The sequence below is a fragment of the Thermothielavioides terrestris genome, chromosome 2 (genome assembly GCF_000226115.1).
Source record: "Thermothielavioides terrestris NRRL 8126 chromosome 2, complete sequence".
Lineage (NCBI taxonomy): Eukaryota > Fungi > Ascomycota > Sordariomycetes > Sordariales > Chaetomiaceae > Thermothielavioides > Thermothielavioides terrestris.
Window position 1 is genome coordinate 3,438,914 of NC_016458.1, and position 25,779 is coordinate 3,464,692.

The window sequence follows — 25,779 nt, forward strand, 5'->3', positions numbered from 1 at the left end:
AAGGCTTGGTGGGCGAATAGATCAGGGTCCCATAAGAGAATCCATCTCGTTGCGAACCTCGAAACGCGACTCGGTCAGCTGCTGCCCGCTGCCTGCGTTCGCCGACACTCCACTACCGTTGATTGCGCTCGCAGCTTCAGCAGCATGCGCCGGTGCCTGCGGGGACTCGTGGTGCGATACGCCGTGGGCTGCCGCGTGCTGCTGTGTCGGGCTTGCCGGCCGCGGTGTGTCGGCGGGTACCGCCCGCAGCGAGTTAGTATCGCTGGCCGCTGCGCTATCCCGCCCCCTGGAAACCCCGATCGCAAACGGCAGGGCTTTCTTAGAGCCCGTGCTGGATCGGCGGCTCTCGAGGCTTTTAGATAGCGTTTTGCTGACCCCTTCGATACCCGAGGCAACGCCGCTCCGGGCCCCTGGCCCTCCTCCCTTCAGCCCTGACCTCCCCGGGGTATGCCGCTCAGCCATCGCCTCGACGTTATTGGCGGCCACTGTGCTCTTGGCAAGGCCTGGGGTGGACGGCGCGCCAGGTTTATCCTCGGCAGCATCGATCAAATACCAGCGAAGGCCGTCTGACAGATCAAACGGGTTGTCGTTGTCGTCGTCGAGAACTGTCTCGGACTCCCCGCCGCCGCCGCCCTTTCTGCCCGCTCCTGGCGGGTTCTGAAGCGACTTGGAAAGGTCCACAACGCGTTCCTGGATGCGCGAAATGCGGGCCACGAGCCACTCACGGCTGCGCAATCGGTGTGCCTCTTGCTCCTTGAGAAAGTAGTGCGGAAACCCCACGTTGAACGCCGCCCAGGCCCCCGTCGTCTGGTTTCTCGTGGGAAGGAAGAGGGCAAGGTCGCCTTCCTTGAAGTGTTTGTACGCAATCTTCTCGTGCGCTTCCTTCTGCAGGGCATGTGCCTTCTCCCGGTATGCCCGCGCGTCGCGCTGCAGCTTGCGCGCCATGTGCTCAACATCTTTCACGCGCCGATACACGACATCGCAGAACGCATCCACGTCGAACGAACCCAACGAAGACAGGTAAGCGTCGTACTTGCCCAACTCGGCTTCAGCATCGGAGCAGTTCACCCAGTTGAGGAGGTCGAGATCGACACTGTCGACAACGGCACCGCGGCTGGCAAAAGTGCCGGATCGGCGCAGCGATGAGCTGGGGTCCGAATCGTTTGCGTTTTGCGATGACCGCTCGGACCGAGGCACCTTCTGGATTGTCATGCTCTTACCCTGGCGAGTCACCGAGAACCCAAGTCGCTCGAGCAGGCGAGTCAATCGCTCATTTTGGGAGTACAGGCGCTGCGTCAGGTCTTTTGCGTGCTCTGACCGAGTATCAAACCGAACGGTGAGATGAGACAACTTGGCCTGTGAGTCTTGGAGCCTCTCCCTGAGATGGCGGACTTCTTCCTCTAGACTGCCGACTTGTGACTGCCGCGAAGCCAGCTCGCCCGCTACCAGCGCCATCTTCTTCTCCTCTTCGTCGAGCCGCTTCCGAAGAGATTCGGACCCTGTCTCCCCGTCGGCAATCCTGGCACGCAGTTGGCTGAGCTGCTCCTGTCCGTCCGCTAACTCGGCCTCCAGCGCGACGACTTTGGCCTTCTCCTCGGCAAGAGATTCGCGGAGGCGGATTGACGTCGCCTCCTCGCCCGAGAGCTGCTCAGAAAGGGCCGCCTTTTCTGCCCTCAGGGATCTGAGCGCATCATGTGCCGAATCGAGCTCTGACCGGAGCAGGGAGATGTCGGCATCCGCACTTCGCACCCTACCCAAGGCGTCGCTGACTTTCAATGAAAGGCTGTGGACGAGATCGGCGGGCTCGTCGGGGACCGATTCGCCCGGTGAGAACTGGCCCCAAAGATCCCGCAACGCTTTGGTATGCATGTCGACCAAGTCGCTGAGTACATCGACCTTTTTGCCCCTTTCTTTGGCTTCGTCCTGGGCCGCCTGGAGCTGCCGCTCTCGCGCCTCGAGCGTCTCGCGCTGCGTGCGAGTTTCTGTGCGGAGAAAGTTGATTTTGCCTTCATTTTTGAGGGCCTCATCGTCTTTCTCCTTGGTTAACTTCTCAATTTCGAGTCTCAGGGCCTGGATCGTCTCCTCATATGCGGCTTTCTCGTTCTCCCTGGACTCTCCGAAGTGTTCGATTTCGTCTTCGGTGTCCTCTAACCGTGCCTGCAAACGCTTGATCTCATCCTCGAGAGATTTCCGCTCCTCGGTGAACTCCCGTTTGAGAGCCTCCAGATTCTCCAGGAGGTCTTTCTTTGTGGAGTTGGCTTCATCGATTTGGCCTTGGATGCCGCTGTGCAGCGTCAGCTGCCCATCGAGGTCCCTCTCCAGCGCGGCGGACCGTTCCTTCTCTGCGCTCAGCTCAGCCTCTAGTTGTTGGACTCGATGTGCGAGGGCCTCAACGCCCTCCGCCGATTTTCTCCGGTCTTCCAGCGTCTGCGGGGACTTGACAGAGATGCTCAAGTCTCCACGGTCGGACAGCTGCTGGCTCGGCATCTGGAAGAGATTGCCCAAGTTGGGCCGCGATGCCTGGGTCTGCCGGTGGAGCAGATCCTCGAGCCGCCGCACACGGCTCTCAGCCGTCTTCAGCTTGTTTTCCAGTCTAGACTTGTCATCCTGGAGAGACCGAAGAAGGTCGTCATCGCCCCTGATCAATAATCCGCTCCGCCCGAGCACGGCCTCATGGACGCTGCCGTTCTTAAAGGCCCTCATCCGCTTTGATTGCTGCTTCGTAGGGCTGCTCAGTTCCGCGATCATCTTCCTGACGTCTTCGACAATCGTGGGATCGGCATTATTGGCCTGTAAGAGCATTTGGAACTCCTCCAGATCTCTCCTGGTCATGGCCGGCCATCGCTCCTCTTCCCCAAGGAGGTTCACTTCCAAGCCGGGAACATGATCCTCCAGATTGGAGGTCTCCGCCCCAAAGGCGTTCCCAATCGACTTGTACCACCTCCTGCGTCGCTTGCTTTCCTCCTCCTGGAACAGGGCCATCTCGTTCGCCAGCGTGGACGAGTCTTGTTTCAGCTTGTCAAACCATTCGCGGCGCTTGACTGCCTCCGCCACAAAAGACGCATACATGTAAGGAATTTGCTGGATGAGCCGGAGGCAATCGAAGGTAGCCAATTCGTCCTCCTGGTTCACTGCGTTCAATTGCGACTTGACGGTGTGGCTCAAGGCCGTGATATCAGTGATGCTCCGCATGAACTCTACCGACTCCGCGGCAAGTGAGTTCCTCGCCTGGGTCGCGTACCGAAGCATGTCGTCCATTTCGAGAGCCCGCTTGCTCATGCTCGGTAACAGGCGCTCGGTGTGATTGGCGGCGACCTTGGAAGCCTGCAACAGAACGTCTCGGGAGGAGCTGGTGTACTCAAGCGTCGCCTGGTAGTCGGTGTGGATCTTCTTGGCCAGCGCCTCGATGTCGTGAGCGAGCTGCTGGCACTCGCCTCTATGGGACATGGCGGAGCGTTCGACCGTGTTCTCGAATTCGCGGAAGAGGTGCTCGGCGTCCTGGAACAGCCTGGTTGCAGCCTTCTCCAGGTCTGCGACCCTGGCAGTGAAGTTCCGAAGCGCTGCAGGTGCGAGACGGCCCGCCTTCCGCGCCGCCTCCAAGTCGATCAGATCCTCTAGAGTCGGCTGGCGCTGGGCCCATCCTAAGACCTCGGTAGCATCGCGGCCGGTCATGTAGCCTACCATGGCGGGCGAAGCGGGGATGCTCCGCGCAAGAGACAGGTACTGCTCCCACCCGGCCGTCAGCGCACTATAGTCGGCCTGTGCCGCCGGGACCCATTTCTTGAATTCTGCATACTTGGGCTCAAGCCCCTTGATGACGGACTCGAGGTTGGTCACGGCGGCATCGAGACATCGTAACATGACGTCCATCTCGTTGTAGCGTTCCCCCGTCGCGGCAGCCATCAGTCGACAGTCCTCGACCAGCTTCAGTGTCCATGCCCACCGCGTCTTGAACAACTCCTGCCATGACTGTACGGACCTCGCGTCGTGGATCGAATTTGGGGGGCTCGGGACATTGTAGCGCTTAGGGACCGGAAGCTCGAATTTTGGGCCGGGCGCAGCCCCTGGGGAGAGCGGCTGGGCCAGGCGGTTGTCGTAGACGTATATTTCCTTCTGTCGCCTGCGGTCAGGCTTTTGTCCCTTGCAATCACAAGCGGGAACCTTGGGACACGAACCTCGGTCTGTATGCTCTGTAGTTTGGGCGGTTTCCCCTGCGGGGTCAGGGTAATGATACACTGTGGTGGTATCGAGGTACGCCGGGCCACTGTGGCTTTGAAGTCATCCAGTCTAGTTAAAAGCTGTCAGCATGCACAAGTCAGGTCTCGTCTGGGAAGCCGGGAAGAGAGCACTGACGATGCAAGCTGCGAAGCGTCTATTTGCAGGCACTGGCCCGTATGGGCGACCAACACCTGCGTTGCCATGTCTATGCATGCCTTGCGGAATCAGACGGTTCCTGGGTGAATGAGGGTCGCGTTGGCACCCGAGTCGGGACCAAGGTCGGGAAGCGCAGAGCAAGGGGGGCTCGATATGCGAGCTAGAATGCCTCCAAACGTGAGCTCGCTTCTGTGGGCATGCGGATCTTCATCGGGTAGCGACCACCCCAGTTCTCGCGAGAGCTGGCGGGATAGGTGGGAAAGCTTACGGTAATCCGTATGATATTGTTGTGTTGAACCAAGAGGCGGTTCGAGCGGCCTCGCGACGGAGTCGCATCCAAGCTCCCGAGCTCCAGAGGCGGCTCACATGGCTGGATACCTGACCTTACCTTACCTAAGGCCCACGTACCTACCAGGTAGGTAGTCGGGTGTACATACATTACACTACCTGACACATGCAAACGCCATAGTTAACGGTATTACGTGGTATTCCGTACCTGAGACACGGTCAGCCCACAAAGATTAGAGCATCTTATCCATACTGCATAACACTAAGGTACTGATTTCTCACTCCCCCGAAAGGTTATACGGCCTGTTCCGAGGGGAGACAATCCCCGTTGGCTGTCCCAACTCGCGGAGGATATGCGTCACTCGCACAATTCGCTACTTACTGTGTAATCATCTACGGGATACCCGTTGGCTACTCCGCGCCAGAATGTTGGGCTGATCTGAGGCGCAGATTGGCACGCACCGTATCATTCCCATCTACAACACGGTGCGACACTCTATTTGTCATCGACCAACAATTTGGACGAGCATCCCGTCCGTCCTGTGTACGCAATACCGTCATCCACGGAAGGAAACACTACCTGAATTACCAAAGAGGTAATCTGTGTCCTTGTCGCCAAGGCTTGTTTGTTTGCTGGCCTCAAACTCTGCGGGCGCGGGGGCGACAATAACAACACCCGACCATCACCGGCAACGCCTTCCTGCGATAGTACGACGAAGGCAACCTGTGACGAGCCTTCTCAACGAGGCAGCTCCCGATGGCGGCCACTGCCTCAACAGCTACTCCCACGCCCCTTCCCCACTTCACAGAACGCGAGGCCAGTGTTTTGGCCCTGTACGATCGATTACGCCAACTTCAACTTGAGCTTGCTCTCCTTACATCACAGCGGAGTCATGGTGTAATAGGTCGGCTTCTCCACAACCCTTGGGCTCCCGGCGCGGGGAGATGGTACTAACGGCCCCGCCAGAAACAAGCGCTTCCCGACGTGCTGAGAATGACTTGGCCGTTGACGAGGCACGACTGTTGGAGGCAAGAGCCACGTTAGATCTGCGCGACAGCGTCGTAGAAAACGTGGTGACGCTCCAGCCGATCTTGAACGCGGTCCATCATGCGACCCATGCCTCCCCTCTTGAACGGTACATAGAGACCCCGCCCTCACCGCTGGCTGCCCAAGCAAGGCATGCCGAAAGCTGACAGTCCGAGACGTGAAGGGATCTGTTGCCCTATACCGAGCAACGGGATGCAACCGCAACCAAGGTGGCGTCGTTGTGCGCGGATTTAGACTCAGCTTGGGGCCGCCTTGCGGAGCTTGAAACCGAGAGTCTCCGTGCCACTCAGCGGAACATGGAGCTGGCTTCGGAAGTACTACGGTTGGCAGCAGGAACGAATGATAAGACACCAAGCCAGTTGGAAGGTGGGCGGCTCGAGATGGAGCTTGCTGGTCACGAAGCAGAGATGAAGTCCAACCGCCGAAGATGGAGGATTATGAAGGGGGCAGCTAGTGCCATTGTAGCTGGCAGTGGGATCGACTGGGTCCGGGACGAGCGCCTCAGAGATTTGGTACTTGACCTGCCAGATTGACGGCGACCAAATTGGTACTCGCACCGGGTCCTAAAAAGCCCGTTTTCCAAGATCCAAACCATCCAGTGCCCGTATCATTGTAGGTTTGACGGCAGTCGCCATGTGCAAGGCACCTTTATTTATCTTACCGCAGAATCCAGCCAACGCGCGACAAGGCCCCACCGTGTCGCGACCCCAACGCCATCGATCACGTGTTCGGTCGAGCTCCGAGACCAATTCCGTGATGAAATCCTTGTGTCGTTAATAACAGCGCAAATGGCCAAGTCCAGCAATGCATTCATGATGAGCGGTTCTCCATTCAAAAGTGGATTGAGGGCGATTAAAGGGAAAGTCGCAATGCCGTGTTGCATAACTCCACAGGAGGCAGCCAGGGCTGTCGTTAAGAAGAACCTGTTACTATCGTCCTGTAGTTACCTTACTTGCGTAGCACACAGCACACAACGAGCAAGATGCGTGAACCCTTTGCGGCGAGGCGCCAAGGAATCTGATTGGCTGGCCAAGCGAAAGGGGGCCTGAAGGGTCGTGCACGCCCAGACTCTCCTCAAAGCTCCCGTTCGCATCCATTGGATGTATTCCGTACGGGGTCGCTTACCTTCCCGGCAAGCACAAGCCAGTTCCCAATACCAGCAGAAGCAAGGGCCACCTAGACATCCACGGATCTCAACAGGAAATGCCTGGACAGTCGTCCATCGCCAGCTCTCTTACCATCTCTGGAGCAACATCGTTAAATGGTGGAAAGAAATGGGGGAAAAGAGCAGAAGAAACAAGAAAGGAGAGAAACGTGGCACACCAATGCCGCTTAACAAGAACCCATCGCTTGCAAGATACTTGATTCACGGCCCTTAACACGCTGCAGGCCACTCGAGTAAGGTTCCAATTGGTATGATACACACCACTATGTGCAGAACGCACCAGGTACTTCCACTTGCATCTGTGTCAGCTACTGTCCAGACCCGCGCCCGAGAGATCAACAAGGCATTAGCATCATCAGCAAACGCGAGAAGGTGTCCTGCCTATGGAAAGAGATTTCATGGAAGGTTTTCAGTCCCCCATACAACCTTGGGTACCTACCAGGTAGGTCGTTATGTCAGTGATGTATGCGCTTTGTTGTTGCTGGAGCAGGGTACCTTCATGTGCACCCCCCCTCGCGGGTGCTGACTGTACACTAGCCGAGAGCAAAGGTCATGCAGACAGGAACATGCCTTACTTATCGGAGTATGTCCGTTTCCGTCAATGGCTCACTTGTATTCCGTACAGGCGTCCAATGTGAGGTGCCTGTGCAGAGACGGGAGGGATGAGCGGGCGGTTCACCTTTTCAGGCGGGGCGTCCACACAAGGGCTCAAGTACATGGCATAACTGAAACCCAACTTGCCAAACATCAAGCCCAAATTCCATGACTACCTGACCTCCTGTATACTTCGCCAGTCTAAGGGAGGATAAGGCATCATGAACCAGATAGGCGTCTCGGAGATGAAAGCTGCGGGGCGTCAAGCTCCCCTCGGTATGAGACGGTCATCATCTTGAAAAGGTGAACCGTCGTTGTACCTGGTACATCGGCTCACGGGCTTGCTTTGCAAGCTTGCAGGTGCACTGTACCTTTGACTGGTCCGTGCGAAGCCGACTAGAGTGGGAGTGGAAGTGGTGCCCTCGCCCCCTTCCCCCCCCTTGCCCAAAATTTGCGGCCAAAAAATCAGCCCGTGCAGCAGCAGCCTTTTTGTTATGCGCCAGGAAGGAGACTTCCCACCCAACCCCTCCTTCAATCAGCCGCCCATAGTAAAATACGAGCAACGGCGTCCCCCCCTCCCCTCTCAGAATCTCCCTCCTCTTCTCCCATACAAACCGCACCCACGCAGTACGCACAACACCTTACGCTGTACTTGACCTCCACACAACGCGACCCAGTGAGTACTTCTTTTCTCTGCAAATTCAAGCACACGTCCAAGTACCTGCCAATCCGGTCTTGATTGGATTTGCACTCTCGCACCGGGGGCACGAGTCTCCGCCAGCTGTCTGTGCTTCATGCTCCCTCCGCTTCCGTCACTATTCAGAGCTGGAACTCTGCTGTCCTTGCCTGCTCTCCACTTGAAGCTTGCCTCGCGAAGCACCTCACATCCCTCCTCACCCTCGAGCTCCGCCCTCACGCCGACTCGCTCCGATATCAAAACAATCACTGCTACGGCCGCTAACTGTCACGAAGCTCAACAGCACTGCACCAAAAATCATTTCAGCAGCCCAATCTCATTCAGAGTATGTACCATGTTCGCTTTTTGGAGCATTGGGCGCTTGCAAGCAGCATTTTGCACCCCGCCGGCGCGTGCATTCTTGTTTGTGACTTGGTAGCGCCAAGCTGGATGCGACGCGCCGGCGCAGTTGGGTCGCGCCCGGCGATCAGCCGCCCCTCTTGTGTTTTAGCCAACGTTGGGGGTTCGAGGCAGAGCAGCGCGCGTCGCCGCGCTGTCGCGCTATCGCGCTGTTTCGCTGCGCAACCCTCCTTGCATCACCATCCCATTGGCCTTCAGTCCCTGCAGCTTCGTTCTCCCCACACAGTCGCTAATTGTCGCAGTCTCCTAGGAGTCTGTCACCATGCCTAAGGCGGCTAAGGGCAAGTCCGGCAAGGTTGAGAAGCGGCGGGGCAAGAAGGGTAAGTGCCTTGTGCCCACGAAACACAGGGTTGACTGCGCCGGGCCAGCTGCTTACCAGTTGTCCCAGACCCCAACGCTCCCAAGAGAGGTCTCTCGGCGTACATGTTCTTCGCCAACGAACAGCGCGAAAATGTGCGCGAGGAGAACCCTGGCGTCTCGTTTGGCCAGGTCGGCAAGATCCTCGGTGAGCGGTGGAAGGCCCTGAGCGATAAGCAGCGGGCCCCGTACGAAGCGAAGGCTGCGGCCGACAAGAAACGGTATGAGGATGAGAAGCAGGCGTACAATGTAAGCTACACACCATCCTGCTCCCTGTTGTAACATTCGGCATCTCATGGTTGACTCGCAGGCCCAAGCCGACGGCGACGAGGAGGAATCCTCCTAGTCGCATCGCCTCCTTCCCCGATTCATTGCGCTAGGGCAGGCCGCTCTTTTGAGCTGGTAGTTACCCATTCACGCCCGGCAATGCCATCAATACAGGCCTTTTCTTTTATCCTTGTATCTTTTGGGATGGACGGTGTTGCTTGGGGCACGGCAATGGGCTTTTCGTGCTTATTCTCTTTCGTTTTATTTTCGGGCATGGTTTGCGTGTGGTTTGCTATGATCTTAGGACACTGGACGGCAGGATTTGCTGTGGCATGGGTGATGACGACTCCATTCCAGCAAGAGGATTCAGCGCTGGACCCACGATGTGTACAACAGAGACCCTCTTCTTGGTACCCTGGCGCATCAAGATTCGCGGCAACTGTGACGCATGTGTAATGGTGAGTCGGCGACCTAGGTACACTTTCCGTGCTACCGAGCTCTCCGCGCCTTGTGGGAGACCCGGTGACGGACAATGCACCGCTGGTTCAACCGAACTTGGCAGGGCAAAGGTGCTGCTTGATATGGGTGGGCTATAGCCCGTATGTATGTTTTGGCCAAAGTCGGCGTTCGGTCGCCTGCGCGGGTTTGTTTGTTCACGCGCTTCACCAGCTTGTGGGTAGGTAGCCTCGATGGAATTGCGCCATTCTGCAGCATCTCTCTATATGCTCTGTTCCTTCCTCCGTATGTTAAATGTTATCGTGTATGTCTTCCGAACCCCTTCCCCTGCTGCCCCTCCCAGCAACTGCCTTGGCTCTTGTACCTCCGTAACCAACGTTGACTCCTACTTCGCTGTTGCTGCCGATTGGCCTCTGACCAGGGGTTCCCACCCCCTCTTCTTCCCATCGCACTGTCGTTCGTTCTGTCCACCTACCTAAGTTGGTTCTTTGAGTTGTTTCTCTCCTTTTCCCCACATCGAGATGGCCTCTGACGATTGCACGTCTTTGCCATGCGCCGAGAATGATGGCAGCAGGAAGTCTGGATGCTCTATCCGCACTGTCGTCCTTGGTCTGCAGGCAAAACGGGGCACTGCGAGGGTGCAGGTGCAGGGCCTATCACCTTATGCACTTTGTCACTCAAGCGGCCCCGTCGTGCTCGGATTCGCTCACGAGCCCAAGTGACACCCGTCCTAATGCACGGAGTGCACGGGTTGGGCCCTGTCTGCAGAGACAATCGCGCTGGCTTCGTGGCAGTCTCTGACTCCCTGGCTGCCACCCCGAGGTTGCTTGTGTAGCTGCACCTTCCATTCGGCATTTTAACTCCAAAACACTCCACACATCCCGCGGCTGAGTCTCGCGATGGCCCTCCCGTTGTTGAGTGCGAACAAGGAGGCTCTGCATACTCAAGCTTCTCAGGGCGCTTCTTGCGATTTCCAAACCAACCTACATCTACCTCCTTGCTGACGGACGGTTGACGGCACTGTGAAAGCGAGGACCGCACCTCCAAGCTCTCTGCTCTCTGTTGGGGGAGTCTGCTCGCGTCGCTTAGAGGGAGGAGACGCTGGCGGCGTTCAACATTGGGATGGTTGAACAGAGCCTTGGTCGACGCCTGTGTTCGAGACCCGACATCACCCTCCTTCGGCCGCGCAAGGGTAACCCACCAACCTTTTTCGACTGCCGGCAACCCACAGCACATCTATCGGCGACGCCGGCCAGAAACCGCACAGCATGGTTTTGACCTTCGCGAAGGGCCGGCGGCAGCATTGAGACTGTTATCCCCGACGGCCGGACCGAACATTGCAGCTGCTCCTGAACGAACCCTCGCCTTGGCGAGCGGCGAGCAGCGAGAATGGAACCACCCGGCGTCCCCTGCATCCCAGTCGAGACGAACCTCCTTCTTGGCTGCTGCCGCGAAGCAGACCGGGCCGACATCGTCGCCAGTGGCCTGGATCAGCTGCGAGCAGCACTCCCGGAGTCCTTCCACAGCCACCTCATCGCTCTGGCAGAAGAGATACGGGCGTCAACCCGGCTCTTGCGAGGCCTTGCTGACCGCTCACAGGTGCACGTCGGACGCGTTCCTCTTCTAGCCAACTACCTGGATGTCTTGCTGCCCTGTCTGTCCCGGACTCTGAATGACATCACGGCCCACTATGAGGATAAGACCCTGTCCAGAGAGACAAGATGGCGCAAGATGTACAACAAGATGACCGAGGAAGCCGGCGGTCTCCCATTGCCTCAACGCTTCGTGCTGTATAACCACTTCCTGTGCCTGCTGAAGCAGCTTCTCACCAGGTACCTTCCCCTTTCTCGCCTCATTTCATCCAACGCGAAAGCACCTTCTCACCGCCGCTTTAGATCGCCGAGCTTTGATCTCAACACGCTTGAGATTCTACGTGCGCGGATCGTCGAGCTGCGTGAGCAGAGAGGAATTCGTGCGTAATCTACGCCCCGACACCTGCCCCCGCTCCTTCGGGTTCCTTTCCTATCATGTCTCCTCAATTCCTTATGTCGATGCTTGTTCCTGGCCGCTGAGAGGCAAATTTACGTACTGATATGCATCACAGCGCCGCCCCCGACGCGAATTGGCACTTCTTTGGCTCGTCAAGATTTAACGTCCCTGGCAGTCAGCCAAGACCGCGTTTGTCCCTCCTGACTTCGCGCTTGTAGCTCCCAGTGCGCCCTCTAACCTCGTGGCAGAACTCGCATTGGGCAGAGCAGATATTTTCTCTGCCACTCCCATCTCGAACGGCATTGAAACATTTGAGACTGTGAGTTGCAGTTGGCCTGCAACCTAACTGTCGACAAGCCACATTCTCACCGGCGTCGCCTCTACTCTAGGTCCAAGTCATTCGGGCCGTTTTATCCCTGGGGCCACCTAACCATCCCACAGGACTCGAAAGTCCTTTTCAGGCGGTAAGTTCTGTCCAGATTTTTTCAGGCTCGGCGCCGTCTCCTTCTCAGCGATCTGTATCCTCAATGCGCGGAGACCTATGCCACAGTGTCTGATGACTCGGTGCAACAGGCCGTTTGACAATGACACGATCTCCATCGTAGTCTTCCTGAGCTCCTTCGACCAGTGCCCCTACTTCTTGATGAGGACCATGCAGGGCAACACTCCATGGTACTCCATGTTCGGTGCTCATGAGCTCTGCATCGAACGCGAAGGGAGCGCGCTGCAGCTGAAGAGGTGGAGCCGTTCTGAGCAGTGTAGCAAACTCTGGGCAGCCTTGTACTTCCTCACATGGGAAGGTGGGTTGGGGAATTGGACCCAGAAGTGGTTTGATCTGCAGCCAGCTCACAGTTCACAGAGATGGTCCTATTCTATTGCACCTTTGTCGCTTTGAAGGCCCGGAACCTGTTGACGGTCCAGGTCCACCCAAGCGAGTTCTCGCTACACCGAGAGAAGCGGCTGTTCCAGGCGTGAGTGCCCATACGCTTCCACGTCTCCATCCCTTGCAGTGCGCCCCAGCCTCTCCAGCGCGCATGAAACTGATATGGATGACTGGTCCAGGCAAATCATCGACGACGGCTTCAAGCACTCTTTGATCGTCTACGAGGACATACAGACCAAAGGCTTGCGCCTGCATGCCGCGGTGTGGGAAGGCGAGTTGAGACGATGTCCCGTTTGGACCGCGTTTGGTAGGTAGCTTGGCCCCTTGCGGTTTGAACCCGTGCTAATGTCACCAGTCACCCACCAATCTCAGTCCCCAACGTGGCTCAGTCGGCGCTCGCGACGCCGTGTCTGGCTCAAGGATGTCCAGCTTTATGTGTTCTGCAACACATACCACCAGGAGAACATGCGCCAGAACAAATCCGGCGCTTTCGAGATTCTTTTCGACAAGGAGGAAGGTAAGTAAGCACTGGTCCTTGTCCAAGCGTCGGACGGATCTGCCGTGCGCCTTACTGCAATCATCCTCAAGCCTATGCTACGGGCTGCCATGATTACTGACCCTCCATTGGGCGACAGCGGCCAAGCGCTTCAAGGAGCTCTTTGCTGTCAGGTCGGCCGCCTCAGAGACTTCGGGGACTGAGTCTATGGCGAGACCCTGAAGAACCAACACACCTTATACCGGGCATCAAGTCCCAACCATCCGTCGCCCAACGGATTCTCCCTTTGCAGGCACTGCCATGGCGGGTCGATGCGGCTCGGCTGCTGCTTGTACCTGAGATTGGTTGGAAAGGGGGCCGGGAGCACAGCAGAATGTGACAACATTTCGGAATTGCAGTTCGCCAGCCTTGCGCTCCTACACATGGTCCTTGTCAAGCGTGAGCTGCATGGGCCTCAAGTGTGCACTTTGTGTTAAGGTAGTTGATGACATGATGGAGGGTGTTCAGCTTGGCTGGGATAGCGGGTGCCAGTGGGGTTTCGCTCATGATTCATCTAATACTGCGGTTTGTCTACGATGGTAAACTGAACAGTTTGGTTAGCTACACAGCTACAGGGGACTAACTTATTAATATGCTATTAATACAATCAATTCAATTATTTGAGATATACCGTAGGTAAGATAGGTTGCCAGCTTCTGGCGAGGCTGAGCGTTGAATACCTGATGGAGTGGTTTGCGGGGCCACAGCAACCAGTGGACTACGTGGAAGTCCAGAGTCCAGTAGAAGCTCAGATCCTGGTTTCGTTAAGTAAAGGTAAATACGTTCGAACGTCTGCAGGTTGAGCTGTCCCCTCACCCCACCAACCCACCCCGCCTGGAGCAACTCCGCCCTGGACTTCTTCACTTCCTGCAGCGAACCACCACCGTTTGCAAGACTTTGTGCTCTGCAACAAGCTTGCCTGGAACAGAAACCTAACTCCAACTGACCGACTAATACAAGATGGACGTCAAAACAGTCGAGTTCACGCCTTTCACCGACCAGAAGCCTGGCACGTACGTCATTGCGACCCCTCCCCCGCAGCACCCCGCCTTACAGCTAGCTCCTGAAGCTCTTGTTTACGCTCACCCTCCGCTCGCAAATTCCCGCAACGCTGACATGGCCGGTGACGCCCTGTAGCTCCGGCCTACGCAAAAAGGTCACGGTCTTCCAACAGCCCCATTATAGCGAGTCTTTCGTTGCGAGCATCTTGCTGTCCATCCCTGAGGGCGCCGACGGTGAGACCAGTCCCGGCTGTGCACTAGCCCATGATGCAGGGACGCGGAGGAGCTTACCGCTAGCTTGTCAAAGGTGCCTTCCTCGTCATTGGCGGCGATGGCCGCTTTTGGAACCCCGAGGTCATCCAGTTGATCGCCAAGATCGGCGCGGCGTATGGCGTGAGGAAGCTCCTGGTCGGGCAGAACGGTATCCTGTCGACGCCGGCCGCTAGCCACATCATCCGAAAGCGCAAGGCCACGGGAGGTATCCTCCTGACCGCCAGTCACAACCCTGGAGGTAGGTGAACCCGAGAACTAACTGGTTACGAGGCTCGCTGACGTGCGAGCGCACAACGCGCAGGACCCCAGAATGACTTTGGGATCAAGTACAACCTCGCGAACGGCGGCCCGGCGCCGGAGTCGGTGACCAATAAGATCTTCGAGGCTTCCAAGACGCTGAAGTCGTACAAGATTGCCAACATACCCGACATCGACATCTCGACCGTTGGCATCAAGACATACGGAAACCTCGAGGTCGAGGTGGTGGATAGCACTGCCGACTACGTCGAGATGCTCAAGGACATCTTCGACTTTGACCTGATCAAGAAGTTCTTCGCCACCCATCCGGACTTCAAGGTCCTCTTCGACGGCCTCTCGGGTGTAACTGGACCCTACGGCAAGGCGATCTTCGGCACAGAACTTGGCCTCGGCCCCGAGTCAACACAGAATTGCGACCCATCACCTGACTTCAACGGTGGCCACCCAGATCCCAACCTCACGTATGCGCACGACCTGGTCGAGGTGGTGGAGAAGAAGCAGATCCCTTTCGGTGCGGCCTCGGACGGTGACGGCGACCGCAACATGATCTACGGCGCAGGTGCCTTCGTCTCGCCTGGCGACAGTCTGGCCATTATCGCCCACCACGCCAAGTTGATTCCCTACTTCAGGAAGAACGGGGTCCACGGCCTTGCTCGCAGCATGCCCACATCTGGTGCCGTCGACCTGGTCGCCAAGAAACAGGGCCTGGACTGCTACGAGGTGCCGACCGGGTGGAAGTTCTTCTGTGCTCTGTTCGATGCCGGCAAGCTGTCCATCTGCGGCGAGGAGTCCTTCGGCACCGGCAGCAACCACATCCGCGAGAAAGATGGGCTCTGGGCCATCGTGGCCTGGCTCAACATCATCGCCGGCCTCGGCATGGCCAACCCTGGTGTTGCGCCAAGCATCAAGCAGATCCAGAAAGATTTCTGGATGGAATATGGCCGGACCTTTTTCACCCGATATGACTACGAGAATGTCGACGCGGACGGGGCAGGCAAGGTTGTGGGCGTCTTGAAGGATCTGATCGCCGATCCGAACTTCGTCGGTAGCAAGATTGGAGGTACGTTCAAGACCCGGTCACCCAGGCTGATGAGCTCCGGCAACGGAGGAACGAACCGATTGCGACGGCCGTTGATTGCTGATTTGCCCGCCCCCCCCTGTTAGACCGCACCGTGACCAAGGCGGGCAACTTTTCTTACACCGACCTGGACGGTTCTGTGTCGAAGAACCAGGGTCTGTACGTTTGCTTCTCTTCCGGAAGCCGGATCGTGGTCCGGCTCTCAGGAACCGGCTCGTCGGGCGCCACCATCCGCCTGTACATCGAGCAGCACAGCAGCGACCCCGCTACATACGACATGGACGCCCAGGAATTCCTCAAGCCCGAGATCAAAATGGCCACGGAGCTGCTGAAATTCAAGGAGTTCGTCGGCCGGGACGAGCCAGATGTGAAGACCTAGTGGGCACCGGTCTGCGAGCAGGAGCGACCCGCGGGCAAAGGGATGCGATTGCGGGCCACGCAAGGATAGATGACAAAAGCCTCTTCCATTCTCAATTGTCACCACAATTCCCAAGGGCGGTATCGAGCCGGTATCAAGCCGGCAAAGTGACCATGTGCTTAGGGCTCACCCGCTTTGAAGATTGCCGTCCTGTAATACCTGGCCTCCTTAATGCTTTCGATGATGTCCTGCTTAGCCTGGTGAAGACCTTTTTTACGGGGAGCTGCTGCGGCAACTTCCGGCCTGTTCTTCCAAATCAGTGTCTCGTTCGATCTGGAGAGACGACGAGATCCCGCCGCCGCCAGGTGGTGCACCAAGTGCAACTGCATCCACGCTGCGACCATGGACTGGGACGAGGGACAATGATCCACCGGGCGTTTCACGTACCGCCACCTTCGTGCGGCTTCCTTGAGGCTGCTGACGTCCAGGATCCGGTAATGCAAGTGGTCGAGAACCTTGCTGTATGGCGGCTTCCGAAGAAAAGCCCTGTCGGCGTGTACGCTGTTCCCGGCCAGCAGCGCGGACCCTCTCTCAGGGACGTACTTTTGAATGTAGGCGAGGAGCCCGTCAGCCGCCTGCTCAGGTGTCACCGTCGACTCGATGACGGCTGCAGTAAGACCGCTCTCGCCATCTACATTCGGTTGGGGTGTGTTAGTCGGCTTCTTCTGCTGGAGAGCAATGGAAGAAGGTATGTACAACGGCGGTATTGGTGGCCAGAAGGCGCACAATACTCGGCCGCGTAGCTCCAGGCTCGTCGCTAGGTGGGTTTGCCCGAAGGAAGCAGACGTACGAACGCGGGTACACCATTCATCCATCATTTCCATGCGCTCTCTCGTCTGGTGGACAACAACGCCCCAGCCGGCTTCGTCGAGCAGCTCGAGCTGCCCATCAGTGATGAGGCAATAGATCTCGATAATGGCATCCGTATCTGGGTCGAGCCCCGTCATCTAATGTAGGTACCTAGCTATTCAGTACTAAGAAATGCATCACAAGAAGGATATACCCAATATGAACAGTGTCACAACAGTACCTCGCAATCGATCCAAACCAGGGCATCTTGTCGTCGAGGAGGCCTCGGCTCCAGGGCACGGCTGTTGTCAGACATGCGCGCGGTGGATGTGCAACGGGATGTGTTGTGTGCTGTTCCGTCAGGCTGTCAACACAGACCGGCCATGTAGCCCAGGTATCACCTACTGTGTAGAAGCACGGCAGCAAACAACAACACAAACCTGGGTGGATATTGGATCCCTTGAGGTTGGTGGTGATGGACTGGGTGTGTTTCGTGCACAGTGTTAGGCAAGCACAGTACTCAATCGTGCATCAACACAGTGAGCCTCTGCTGAATGGTCCCACCAGCGCCAGTTTCGAAGCTGCACCAGCCCCAACTAACCATCGGAGGTACTGTATTCTGTCGTCCACGGGTGTAATCCGCCCCGTACCTCCTTGCTAGGTGCCGATGGTGCTAGCTGATGGCTCGTGTGACCCGCCCCGCAACAGGTTACCCCAATCAGGACTGCATGCAGTGCGATCCAGCCAGCAACTTGTCAGGGTTGTTCGGGCGGCTTTGCTGAGTGTTCGGTCCTAGGTGGCCCTGGGCAGTCACCAACAAGGGGACCCCGCTCCCAGGCTATCTCAGGAACCTGTCCGGCCTCCCGACGTGATCCGCCCTTTGCTCGCTATCGTCTTCCTTAGTCGCTGTCTACCGTGTGCGCTGAACCCGTTAGCAAACAAGCAGAGAGGAGCTCACCGCCGGCATCGGCCGCTCACGAGTGTATACATGCACCATGTCAACCACCAGTCCGCTTACACAAGCCGTCGATGGTGTGCAGGAACCTCCAAGGTTCTTGATTATCGGCGCCGGTTCGAGGGGCCAAACTTATGCCCGTTGTGTAAGATCGTCAACCAACGGCGTGGTCGCGGCCATTGCGGAACCAGATGACTACAAGAGGAACCGCTTTGGCGAGACCATGATATGGGGCTCTCAAGCGCCTCCGCCAGAGGGGGCTGCCTTCCGCGACTGGCGTGAATTTGTCGCATACGAAGCACGCCGCCGGGCTCGTGCCGAAGCCGGCGAGAAGGACGTTCCCCCTGGCGTCGACGCTGTCTTCGTTTGCGTGCTGGATGAGATGCATCGCGAAGTGGTTGTCGCGCTCGCCAGGCTGGGAGGGCTTCACATCATGTGCGAGAAGCCGCTGGCGACCACTCTCCAAGACTGCATCGAGATGTACAGGGCTCTGCAATCCAATACGGTTGCCGGGGGCCAACAAGCCGTGTTCTCTATAGGGCACGTTCTGCGCTACAGTCCGCACAACATGCTGCTTCGCAAGCTGGTCCTCCACGACCGTGTCATTGGGGACATCCAATCGGTTGTGCACACAGAGCCGGTGGGGTGGTGGCACTTCGCCCACAGCTACGTCCGCGGGAACTGGTAGGTCCGCTCCAGACTCCTCGCTCCGGCCCCCTTCCTTCTTCTTGCTGGCGGGCGGTGCGCCCAGCGGCTTCGCTCCCAGCGGCCTCACTCCCTGCCCCTTCCCCTACACGGTGCTATCCGAGTGGACAAGAGGAGCGACTGACCACGGCGGCCCAGGCGCCGGGAGCGCACTTCGGCTCCGAGCCTACTCACCAAGAGTTGCCACGACATCGACATGCTGCTGTGGTTGCTGTGCTCGCCGCCGGATCCCTCGGCCCGGGACAGCCTTCCGCCCCACCAGCCGGCCGCGATCGCAAGCACCGGTTCGCTGCAGTACTTCAAGCGGAGCCGCAAACCGGCGGAAGCTGGCGCCGCCACTAACTGCTTGTCGTGCGGCGCCGAACCTCGATGCAAATACTCGGCAAAGCGAATCTATGTCGGGAAAGACCTGGTAGGCGTCGAGTCGGGCAACAGGGGGTGGCCTGTGAGCATTGTGCTCCCGGATATCGAGTCCTACGGAAGCCAGTCTGAAGCACGCGAGGCTATGCTCGCCGAGCTGGCCAGGGACTACGACGCCGACACGCCGGACGCGGAAGTGGCGAGCCGGAACTGGTTCGGCAGGTGCGTCTTCGAGAGCGACAACGATGTCTGTGACGAACAGGTAGTCACCATCAGCTGGGACGACGATCCGCTGCCGGTAAAGGGGGGAAGCAGCGGGCGCAATGCTAAGACAGCCGTCTTCCACATGGTTGCCCAGACGAAAAGAATCTGCGAGCGGTATACGCACCTGTACGGAGAGCACGGCGAGATCTTTGCCGATTCAACCACCATCACTATCGAGGACTTCCGCACTGGAAAGACAGCCGTCCATCGCCCCGAAATCGAGAGCCACGGCCATGGTACGTTGGGTCCGAGAATTGCTTTTGTCTCCATCGATGCTCTCCCGGAAGCCAAAGTGGCTACCCACCCCTCCCCGATCCCAGGGAAGTGACTCTGTGGCTGACATTGATGATCAGGCGGAGGAGACATCGGCTTGACCCGCCAATTCGTTCTTGCCGTCGACAAGGTCAAGAACCACGGCTGGTCCACTGACAGAGCGCAGCGAGAACTCGTCGGCTGCACTCTGGAAGAGGCCATCCGTAGCCATGCGATGGTATTCTGCGCTGAAACCGCACGGCGGGAGAAGAAAGTGATCGACTGGGCCGAGTGGTGGGCCAACGAAGTCCAGGCCAAGTTGACCCAGGGTGCGGCTTGACTCCCCTTCATCTCCGCCAGTGGCTCAGGCTACGGGGCAGCAGCCGCGATGTAGACTTCGCATGTTTATTTGTCCTTATTTGTCCTCCAACGAAGTTACGGAGACACCTTCGGTTCGAGACGAGTATCAACGCAGCCTTGCATCTTGTTCCGCTCCCCGACCCAGGGTCCTAGGACGTCGGATGCTCTGGGATGCTTTGGGGTGAAGGCCCTCCATGGTCCAGGAGGTGGAACATCAGGCAATCAAAGACTGATCCCTGTTCCTGAGTAGGTAGGTAGAGGTACACTATCTCCGACCATATATGTGCTGGGATGAGAGTCCCAAGGACGCCAGCGGGTGGTCGCATGGCTCACCTCCTTGACCGCTTTTGGCAGAGGAGCTCTGAAGCCCGGCTGGAGGTGGATGGGGTGCACGGGGATTCCTTATTGTCAGGGCTCTCCAATGATGGTTTGAATCAGATGTCTCTCCTCAAAAATGTGTTGACGGTCTGAGAGTGGGCACCCCAGACCAGGTCCCTTCTGCAACCCCACCCCAGACCAACCAAACCTGGAAGTTACCCCCTGTCTAATGATTCGCAGAGGACGGAGGACTCCGCAGTTACGGATATGGCGACGGAGGACACCTCCCTCCCCTCCCCGCTCCGTGTCACGCCCCACCTTGCCGGAACGAGGCAATCTTCTTTCTACACTGGTGTAGTGTACACTAAGGTACACTAGCCAACATTGACCCTGACATCCGGGCGAAATCCTGCTCTTCTCCAGACTCACACACTCGGGCTTCGCAACTTTCCCTCGTTTACAGAGGTATCTTTCGGCAGGCCCCAAACTTGTGCAACCGCCACGACTTGTTGAAAGACGGCCGGCCCACTTGTGCTAGTCAATTCGCCAAACCGCCTTTTCCCAGCATGGAGTCGTCAACACCCACTCACCAAGCCAGCAGCAGCGTAGCAGCGAGTTGGGGAGCCTTCCTGAAGGTATGCGATTCTACGATTTTCCTCGCGTGGGGATGGCACTGGCCGTTGGTTCCAACGCCGGACCGCATCCCGGCCTGTCGAGGCCCTTATTTATATGCTGACCGTCACTCCCAACTCCAGTCGATCGCATCCTTCAACGGGGACCTTTCCAGCCTCACTGCGCCGCCGTTCATCCTCTCTTCCACCAGCCTGACCGAGTTTAGCTCCTACTGGTGCGAGCATCCTTCCATCTTCGCCGCTCCTGCGAAGGAGCCCGACGCTGCCAAGAGAGCGCTCCTCGTGCTGAAGTGGTTCTTAACCACCCTGAAGCAGCAGTATGCCAGTCGAAGCGAGCAATACGGCAATGAAAAGAAGCCGCTCAATCCCTTTTTGGGCGAACTGTTCCTGGGAAAGTGGGAAGACGATGCTGGAACCACCGAGCTGATCAGTGAGCAGGTCAGGTAGGTGTGCACCTCGAGATAGCGGTTCACCCGCGCGCACTTGCAGGCGGCTCTGCTGACCCGTTCCCCCCTCATGTTGCGACAGCCATCATCCGCCAGCAACAGCGTACAACATAACCAACGTCCGGAGCGGGGTTCGACTAGAGGGCTACAATGCTCAGAAGGCGTCGTTTTCCAAGACAATCAACATCAAGCAGATAGGGCATGCGGTACTTACTGTTCCTGTGCCTTCCCTGGACAATCCCGACACCTTCTTGATTACCCTACCGTCTCTCCACATCGAGGGTCTCATTTTCGGGTCCCCCTTCATCGAATTGGAAGGCAGTTCGTACATCACCTCGTCGGCCGGCTTCACCGCCAAGATCGACTACAGCGGCAAGGGTTGGCTGTCTGGCAAGAAGAACTCGTTCACTGCGACTCTATACCCCACCGGGAAGGAGAAGGACGTACTATTCAACGTCTCGGGTCAGTGGACCAAGTCTTTCGAGATCCACTCCGGTCCTGCGAAGTCCAACAGCAAAGATAACCTCGTGGAAACCTGGGACCCGTCTGACAACCCCCCGAGTCCACTCATTGTTGTCCCCCTGGAGAAGCAGCACCCTCTCGAGTCCAGGCGGGCCTGGGCAAAGGTTGCCGCCGCAATCTCCAAGGGCGATCTTGACACAGTTAGTCAAGAGAAAGGGAAGATAGAGAATGCCCAGCGCGAAATGCGCGCAAGGGAGAAGGCCGAGGGACGCACTTGGCAGCGCCGCTACTTCACCGCTCGAAGCGACAATCCCGACCCAATCCTGAGGAGCCTGGGGCCAGTTGTAGGCCTGCCCGCAAACGGTGATGCCGACAAGACAGGCGGTCTCTGGCGATTTGACTCCGCAAAGGCCATGGAAGCATGCAATCAGCCTCCACTGAGTGAGGCCGAGTCTGCACAGCTGGCAAAGGAGTTGCTGGGACAATGATGTGTCCCTTGGCACGGGCAAGCGGGTAATCCGCTGCTTGTTGTAGACGATGCCGAGGGTCCTGGTGCGAGTTGTCACTTGGCTGGCCGGTCACCGTGCTACTGTCCCTTAGACTAATCTCCCTTAGCCGCTTAGTTGAGCATGCCATCACCTGCGAGAGGCATACCTATATTTTGGTGCCTCCCTTTTTGGAGGTTGCGAAAAACAGTTGCCTCCTCGGCCGGGAAGCCTGTCGTGTCCGCCGTCATCGTCAGGGTATTTCAGATCATGCTAGGGGCGCGTCGTGGGTTTCGGGACATCCCGGCTATGACATCCTTTCCGGTGTTTTGGTCAATGACGGACTGTGGGAAGCAGCGCCCTCAGGTCACCGCGTTTCTGATAGCTACGGCAGGTCACCACTACTCGGGCGAGCGCACGCCATTGCAAGGCGCGAATAGACAATTGTTGCCCTGTTTCGTCGACTATGTATGTCTAGAGGGGTTTGTATTTGTACACCACCGAGCTCTTTGCACAACCATTCCAAGCGGGCCCTCGTCTACTCGCATGACTGGCTATCTATCACGGCATTCGCGGCCGTTCCAGCTCATAAAACAACAAATACACTTCCCGCTGCATTCCCAGCACTTCACGAGTGCTCGCTTCCTTGACCTTATCGTCGCTGATCCGCCACCAACGGGCTTGCTGCTTCGGCTGCTTGCGCTTTGCAGCCACCTCAAGCCGCGCGGTGGCTGGCATGGGCTCGGCTGCTTCAACGAGCGAGGGCGAGTACGCAGTCTCGACGGAGCTCGAATGCGGGGATACCTCGGTCGACCCCCGAGTGACCGTACCGGTGGGCTGAGTGCGAGTCCCAGCAGCTGGTGTGGGACACCTTGAGTCTGCTGAGTGCTCCCCGTGGGCCGAACCGGCGGGTGGTGAGTCTGGGGCGCTTCTCGCAGGAGTTGATGCCAGACAAGGGGAAGGACCGGTCTGGATGGCCTCGATATCGCGGCTTGGAGGGTCTTGTACGAGAGCTTGGGCTGCAGCTTCTGCAGTAGCCCCGCGAGGGCCCGGGGCGGGACTGGCCGTTCTGCTGTACACCCCGGAGACCTGGAATGTGCTTGGGTTGGAGAAAGGCGGGTACACGGTCTGACGCCGGAAGGATTCGTAGTGCCCACTATGGTGGCTTCCCTTGTGTGTCACGAGGCCCAGCAGCTTGTACTTCCGCTGCTGGAGTAAGCCCCCGAGGCGCAATTCCTCTGGAAATGCCACCTTGGCCGAGTTCTTTTGCGACGAGCGGCCGACATCGAATATGGACCTGGACAGATGGATAGCCAGGATCCTGGGAAACTCGGTAATCCGAAAATGACGCGCTATTCGGCGCCGGGGCGCGTATCGCAGGTCGGGGAGCGTGACGCCCTCGGGGGGGTTCTCTGGATCCGTCTCAATGGCAGCCCGAAGGCTCTCCACGGCAGCGCGAGCTTTCCTCCTCACGGCTTCGGATGCTGACCGCTGCTCGTCGGACTCGAAGAGGGCCAGAGCATGCAAGAGGCGACACTTTTCACATTTGAAGTCGTCGATGTACTCTGTCTTGAACATGCCGTCGAAGCATGCGCCTAGGGTGGTCGCGGGGACTTGGGGCACATGGAGCGTCAAGGTGCAGAAGGTGGATGCCGTGGGTCGAGGGGTGAAGCCGCAAGTCAAGCACTCGATTTGTGACTCAACCCGGCCCTGCAGAGGGAACCCCTCCTCATCTTCCCCGCGTCGCTCCTTTTCAAAGCCCCTCACGTCTTCGACACTGCCGACAGCTCCCTCACGAGCCAGATCTGGTGCTACATGTTGGCTAGCCGCGATGGGCGAAGCTGAGCCCGTCGCACCGCCGTGGTTGCTCGTTCTCGAGGGCCAGCAGTCATCCACGGTCGCTGTGCGAGTGGCAAACAACCGGGCCCTGCGGCCCGCATGGTACTCGTCGCACAGCCTCTCCGCCACCACCTGGAGGAACTCTTGGGCATCCTGCTGCTGCCGGCTGACCCGTTGCCTGAAAGCTTCTTCCAGCGTCCTGACGAACGGTGCCGCGGAAATGGTTTTTTTGTAGATAGGGCGCTCATTTAAAGCGTCCAGAATCTCCTTCAAGCCCTTGGTGACACTACCTCTTTGCAATCCCTCCAATTTCCAGGCTGGTATGTCTTTGCCGAACCGAACCGGGGCCGCCTCGCCTTCCTCTCCCGCCAATGCCGCCGGTGGGACGAGTTGCGAGTATATCGATCCGTCGTCGAGAGAACGGCGATGTACCTCGCGTATCAAATATAACCGAAGATCTCCAAGCCCGGCAAGAGCCTGGAGTACCGAGTTGATAAAGCAATCGTTTGCGGGGTTCTCGAGTCCCACGATGCCTTTCTTTCGGGTCGAGAATGCGCCACCGAGAGAGCTGGAAGTGTCGCTGTCGAGGAAGTATGTCGGACCGAAGACATAGATCAAAGTGATTGCCGCGAGAGAGGCACCGGCGGCATATGTGACAACTTTGAGCGTCTTGTCTGGCATACTCAGAGTGCGGCAGAAGCAGACACCTTCCGTGTTTACTTCGGGAACGCGGTTGGTTGCGAACGGTTGGGCTGCCAGTCGCGTCTTTCCTCGATGCAGCAGCTGCCAATCTTGAGGGCTAGATACGCAGCTACAGGAAGGATTGGTTGGTCAAGCGCAATGTATGAGACACACAAACAGGTTTGGTGCCGGGTGAGTCGGAAATCTTGCCAGGGTACTAGCGTCGGCATCTCCGGAGGTCGCTCCCAAGAGAACCCGCTCACCGCCTTCAATGCCAAGACCACAACAACTGTAAGTTCCTGTAAGGTAATCCACCACTCCTAGATCCAATGGCCTCCTATGGCCAAACCAGTTTTCGCGGACCTTCTAAAGAACAGCCTATGATCGCCTTGCTTCGAGGGATGGCCGATCTTTAGAGTATCCAGGATATGTTCGTTACTGAAGTATTCGTTGCAGAGAACTGGCAAAGAGGCAGTAGGGTTGAAGCAAGACGTAAGAGCTCTGTTGGCAAGGTCGTTCAAAGCTAGGAGTTTAACGCGAATAAGCTTCTCTATGTTTTAGTTATTAAGCTAAACAATTAGCAAAAAAAGTAATTGCTTAAGCCTTAAAAAAAATGTTTAAAGAAGATAAAAGAGGAAAAAAGAAAGATAAATAAGTGAGATTTAGATAATAATAATAAATCTAATATATCTGCTATAAATGCTTATAGAATATTTAAAGGCAGTGAGTGAGTTCTTTTAATAGCGACCTCTATATTATGTAACATCGTTATCTGCAAGTATAGAGTACTATGTTAGGCGAGAGTAGGTCTAAATGTCTATAAAACACACCTAATTTAGCTATAGAAGCAATAGTAAGCTACTTAAACTACACTTTTACTTGTTATAGAATGCTCTAAAACGTAGTTAGCTATATATAGATAAGATAGTGCATATGCACTAGTCTAGATGTAGACTAGTATAGGGTCGTAGGCTAGCGCGGATATTCTCTGCGCCCTACAGCTATCTCCCACTTCTCTTCCTTGCGCAACTACACAAGTCAATATTACACCGTAAAGTTGCATCACCACCGCACCTATGATACTACTAGCGTTAAAAGGAATAGACTAAAGTCTAAGCTAGGGTTTAAACTAAGATATATACTAGGTATAC

General features: G+C 57.1%; 9 protein-coding genes across 9 annotated transcripts; 6 read left to right on the plus strand and 3 right to left on the minus strand.

Moving 5' to 3' along the window:
- Positions 1–11: 11 nt before the first annotated feature.
- On the minus strand, positions 12–4,698 carry THITE_2113208 (uncharacterized protein). The gene is made up of 5 exons (XM_003652075.1): positions 4,643–4,698; positions 4,354–4,543; positions 4,176–4,287; positions 3,980–4,113; positions 12–3,915 (listed from the first exon to the last, which is right to left on the minus strand). Exon 5 carries the CDS (start codon positions 3,901–3,903, stop codon positions 22–24), a length of 3,882 nt encoding a protein of 1,293 aa, XP_003652123.1. The 5' UTR covers positions 3,904–3,915; positions 3,980–4,113; positions 4,176–4,287; positions 4,354–4,543; positions 4,643–4,698; the 3' UTR covers positions 12–21.
- A 635-nt stretch (positions 4,699–5,333) lies between these two features.
- THITE_2113209 (uncharacterized protein) lies at positions 5,334–6,303 on the plus strand. Its single transcript, XM_003652076.1, has 3 exons — positions 5,334–5,567; positions 5,630–5,798; positions 5,874–6,303. The coding sequence occupies exons 1-3, from the start codon at positions 5,420–5,422 to the stop codon at positions 6,241–6,243; spliced, it is 687 nt and encodes a 228-aa protein (XP_003652124.1). The 5' UTR covers positions 5,334–5,419; the 3' UTR covers positions 6,244–6,303.
- A 1,784-nt stretch (positions 6,304–8,087) lies between these two features.
- THITE_126111 (uncharacterized protein) lies at positions 8,088–9,658 on the plus strand. The gene is made up of 5 exons (XM_003652077.1): positions 8,088–8,145; positions 8,442–8,491; positions 8,808–8,885; positions 8,954–9,171; positions 9,233–9,658. The coding sequence occupies exons 3-5, from the start codon at positions 8,828–8,830 to the stop codon at positions 9,266–9,268; spliced, it is 312 nt and encodes a 103-aa protein (XP_003652125.1). The 5' UTR covers positions 8,088–8,145; positions 8,442–8,491; positions 8,808–8,827; the 3' UTR covers positions 9,269–9,658.
- A 1,099-nt stretch (positions 9,659–10,757) lies between these two features.
- On the plus strand, positions 10,758–13,437 carry THITE_2113217 (uncharacterized protein). The gene is made up of 10 exons (XM_003652078.1): positions 10,758–11,477; positions 11,541–11,617; positions 11,750–11,823; positions 11,883–11,953; positions 12,024–12,098; positions 12,208–12,434; positions 12,494–12,605; positions 12,697–12,824; positions 12,873–13,034; positions 13,153–13,437. Exons 1-10 carry the CDS (start codon positions 11,035–11,037, stop codon positions 13,233–13,235), a joined length of 1,452 nt encoding a protein of 483 aa, XP_003652126.1. The 5' UTR covers positions 10,758–11,034; the 3' UTR covers positions 13,236–13,437.
- Positions 13,438–13,804: 367 nt separating this feature from the next.
- THITE_2113222 (uncharacterized protein) lies at positions 13,805–16,120 on the plus strand. The gene is made up of 5 exons (XM_003652079.1): positions 13,805–14,065; positions 14,190–14,287; positions 14,361–14,564; positions 14,628–15,644; positions 15,749–16,120. The coding sequence occupies exons 1-5, from the start codon at positions 14,013–14,015 to the stop codon at positions 16,039–16,041; spliced, it is 1,665 nt and encodes a 554-aa protein (XP_003652127.1). The 5' UTR covers positions 13,805–14,012; the 3' UTR covers positions 16,042–16,120.
- THITE_2113227 (uncharacterized protein) lies at positions 16,068–17,392 on the minus strand. The gene is made up of 4 exons (XM_003652080.1): positions 17,275–17,392; positions 17,111–17,220; positions 16,871–17,027; positions 16,068–16,711 (listed from the first exon to the last, which is right to left on the minus strand). The coding sequence occupies exons 2-4, from the start codon at positions 17,183–17,185 to the stop codon at positions 16,200–16,202; spliced, it is 744 nt and encodes a 247-aa protein (XP_003652128.1). The 5' UTR covers positions 17,186–17,220; positions 17,275–17,392; the 3' UTR covers positions 16,068–16,199.
- A 305-nt stretch (positions 17,393–17,697) lies between these two features.
- THITE_2113231 (uncharacterized protein) lies at positions 17,698–19,496 on the plus strand. The gene is made up of 2 exons (XM_003652081.1): positions 17,698–18,508; positions 18,668–19,496. Exons 1-2 carry the CDS (start codon positions 17,865–17,867, stop codon positions 19,479–19,481), a joined length of 1,458 nt encoding a protein of 485 aa, XP_003652129.1. The 5' UTR covers positions 17,698–17,864; the 3' UTR covers positions 19,482–19,496.
- A 908-nt stretch (positions 19,497–20,404) lies between these two features.
- Positions 20,405–22,390, plus strand: THITE_2113234 (uncharacterized protein). Its single transcript, XM_003652082.1, has 3 exons — positions 20,405–20,718; positions 20,839–21,158; positions 21,244–22,390. Exons 1-3 carry the CDS (start codon positions 20,650–20,652, stop codon positions 22,109–22,111), a joined length of 1,257 nt encoding a protein of 418 aa, XP_003652130.1. The 5' UTR covers positions 20,405–20,649; the 3' UTR covers positions 22,112–22,390.
- THITE_2113236 (uncharacterized protein) lies at positions 22,391–25,170 on the minus strand. The gene has a single exon (XM_003652083.1). The coding sequence runs from the start codon at positions 24,626–24,628 to the stop codon at positions 22,670–22,672; it is 1,959 nt and encodes a 652-aa protein (XP_003652131.1). The 5' UTR covers positions 24,629–25,170; the 3' UTR covers positions 22,391–22,669.
- Between the last annotated feature and the right edge of the window lie 609 nt (positions 25,171–25,779).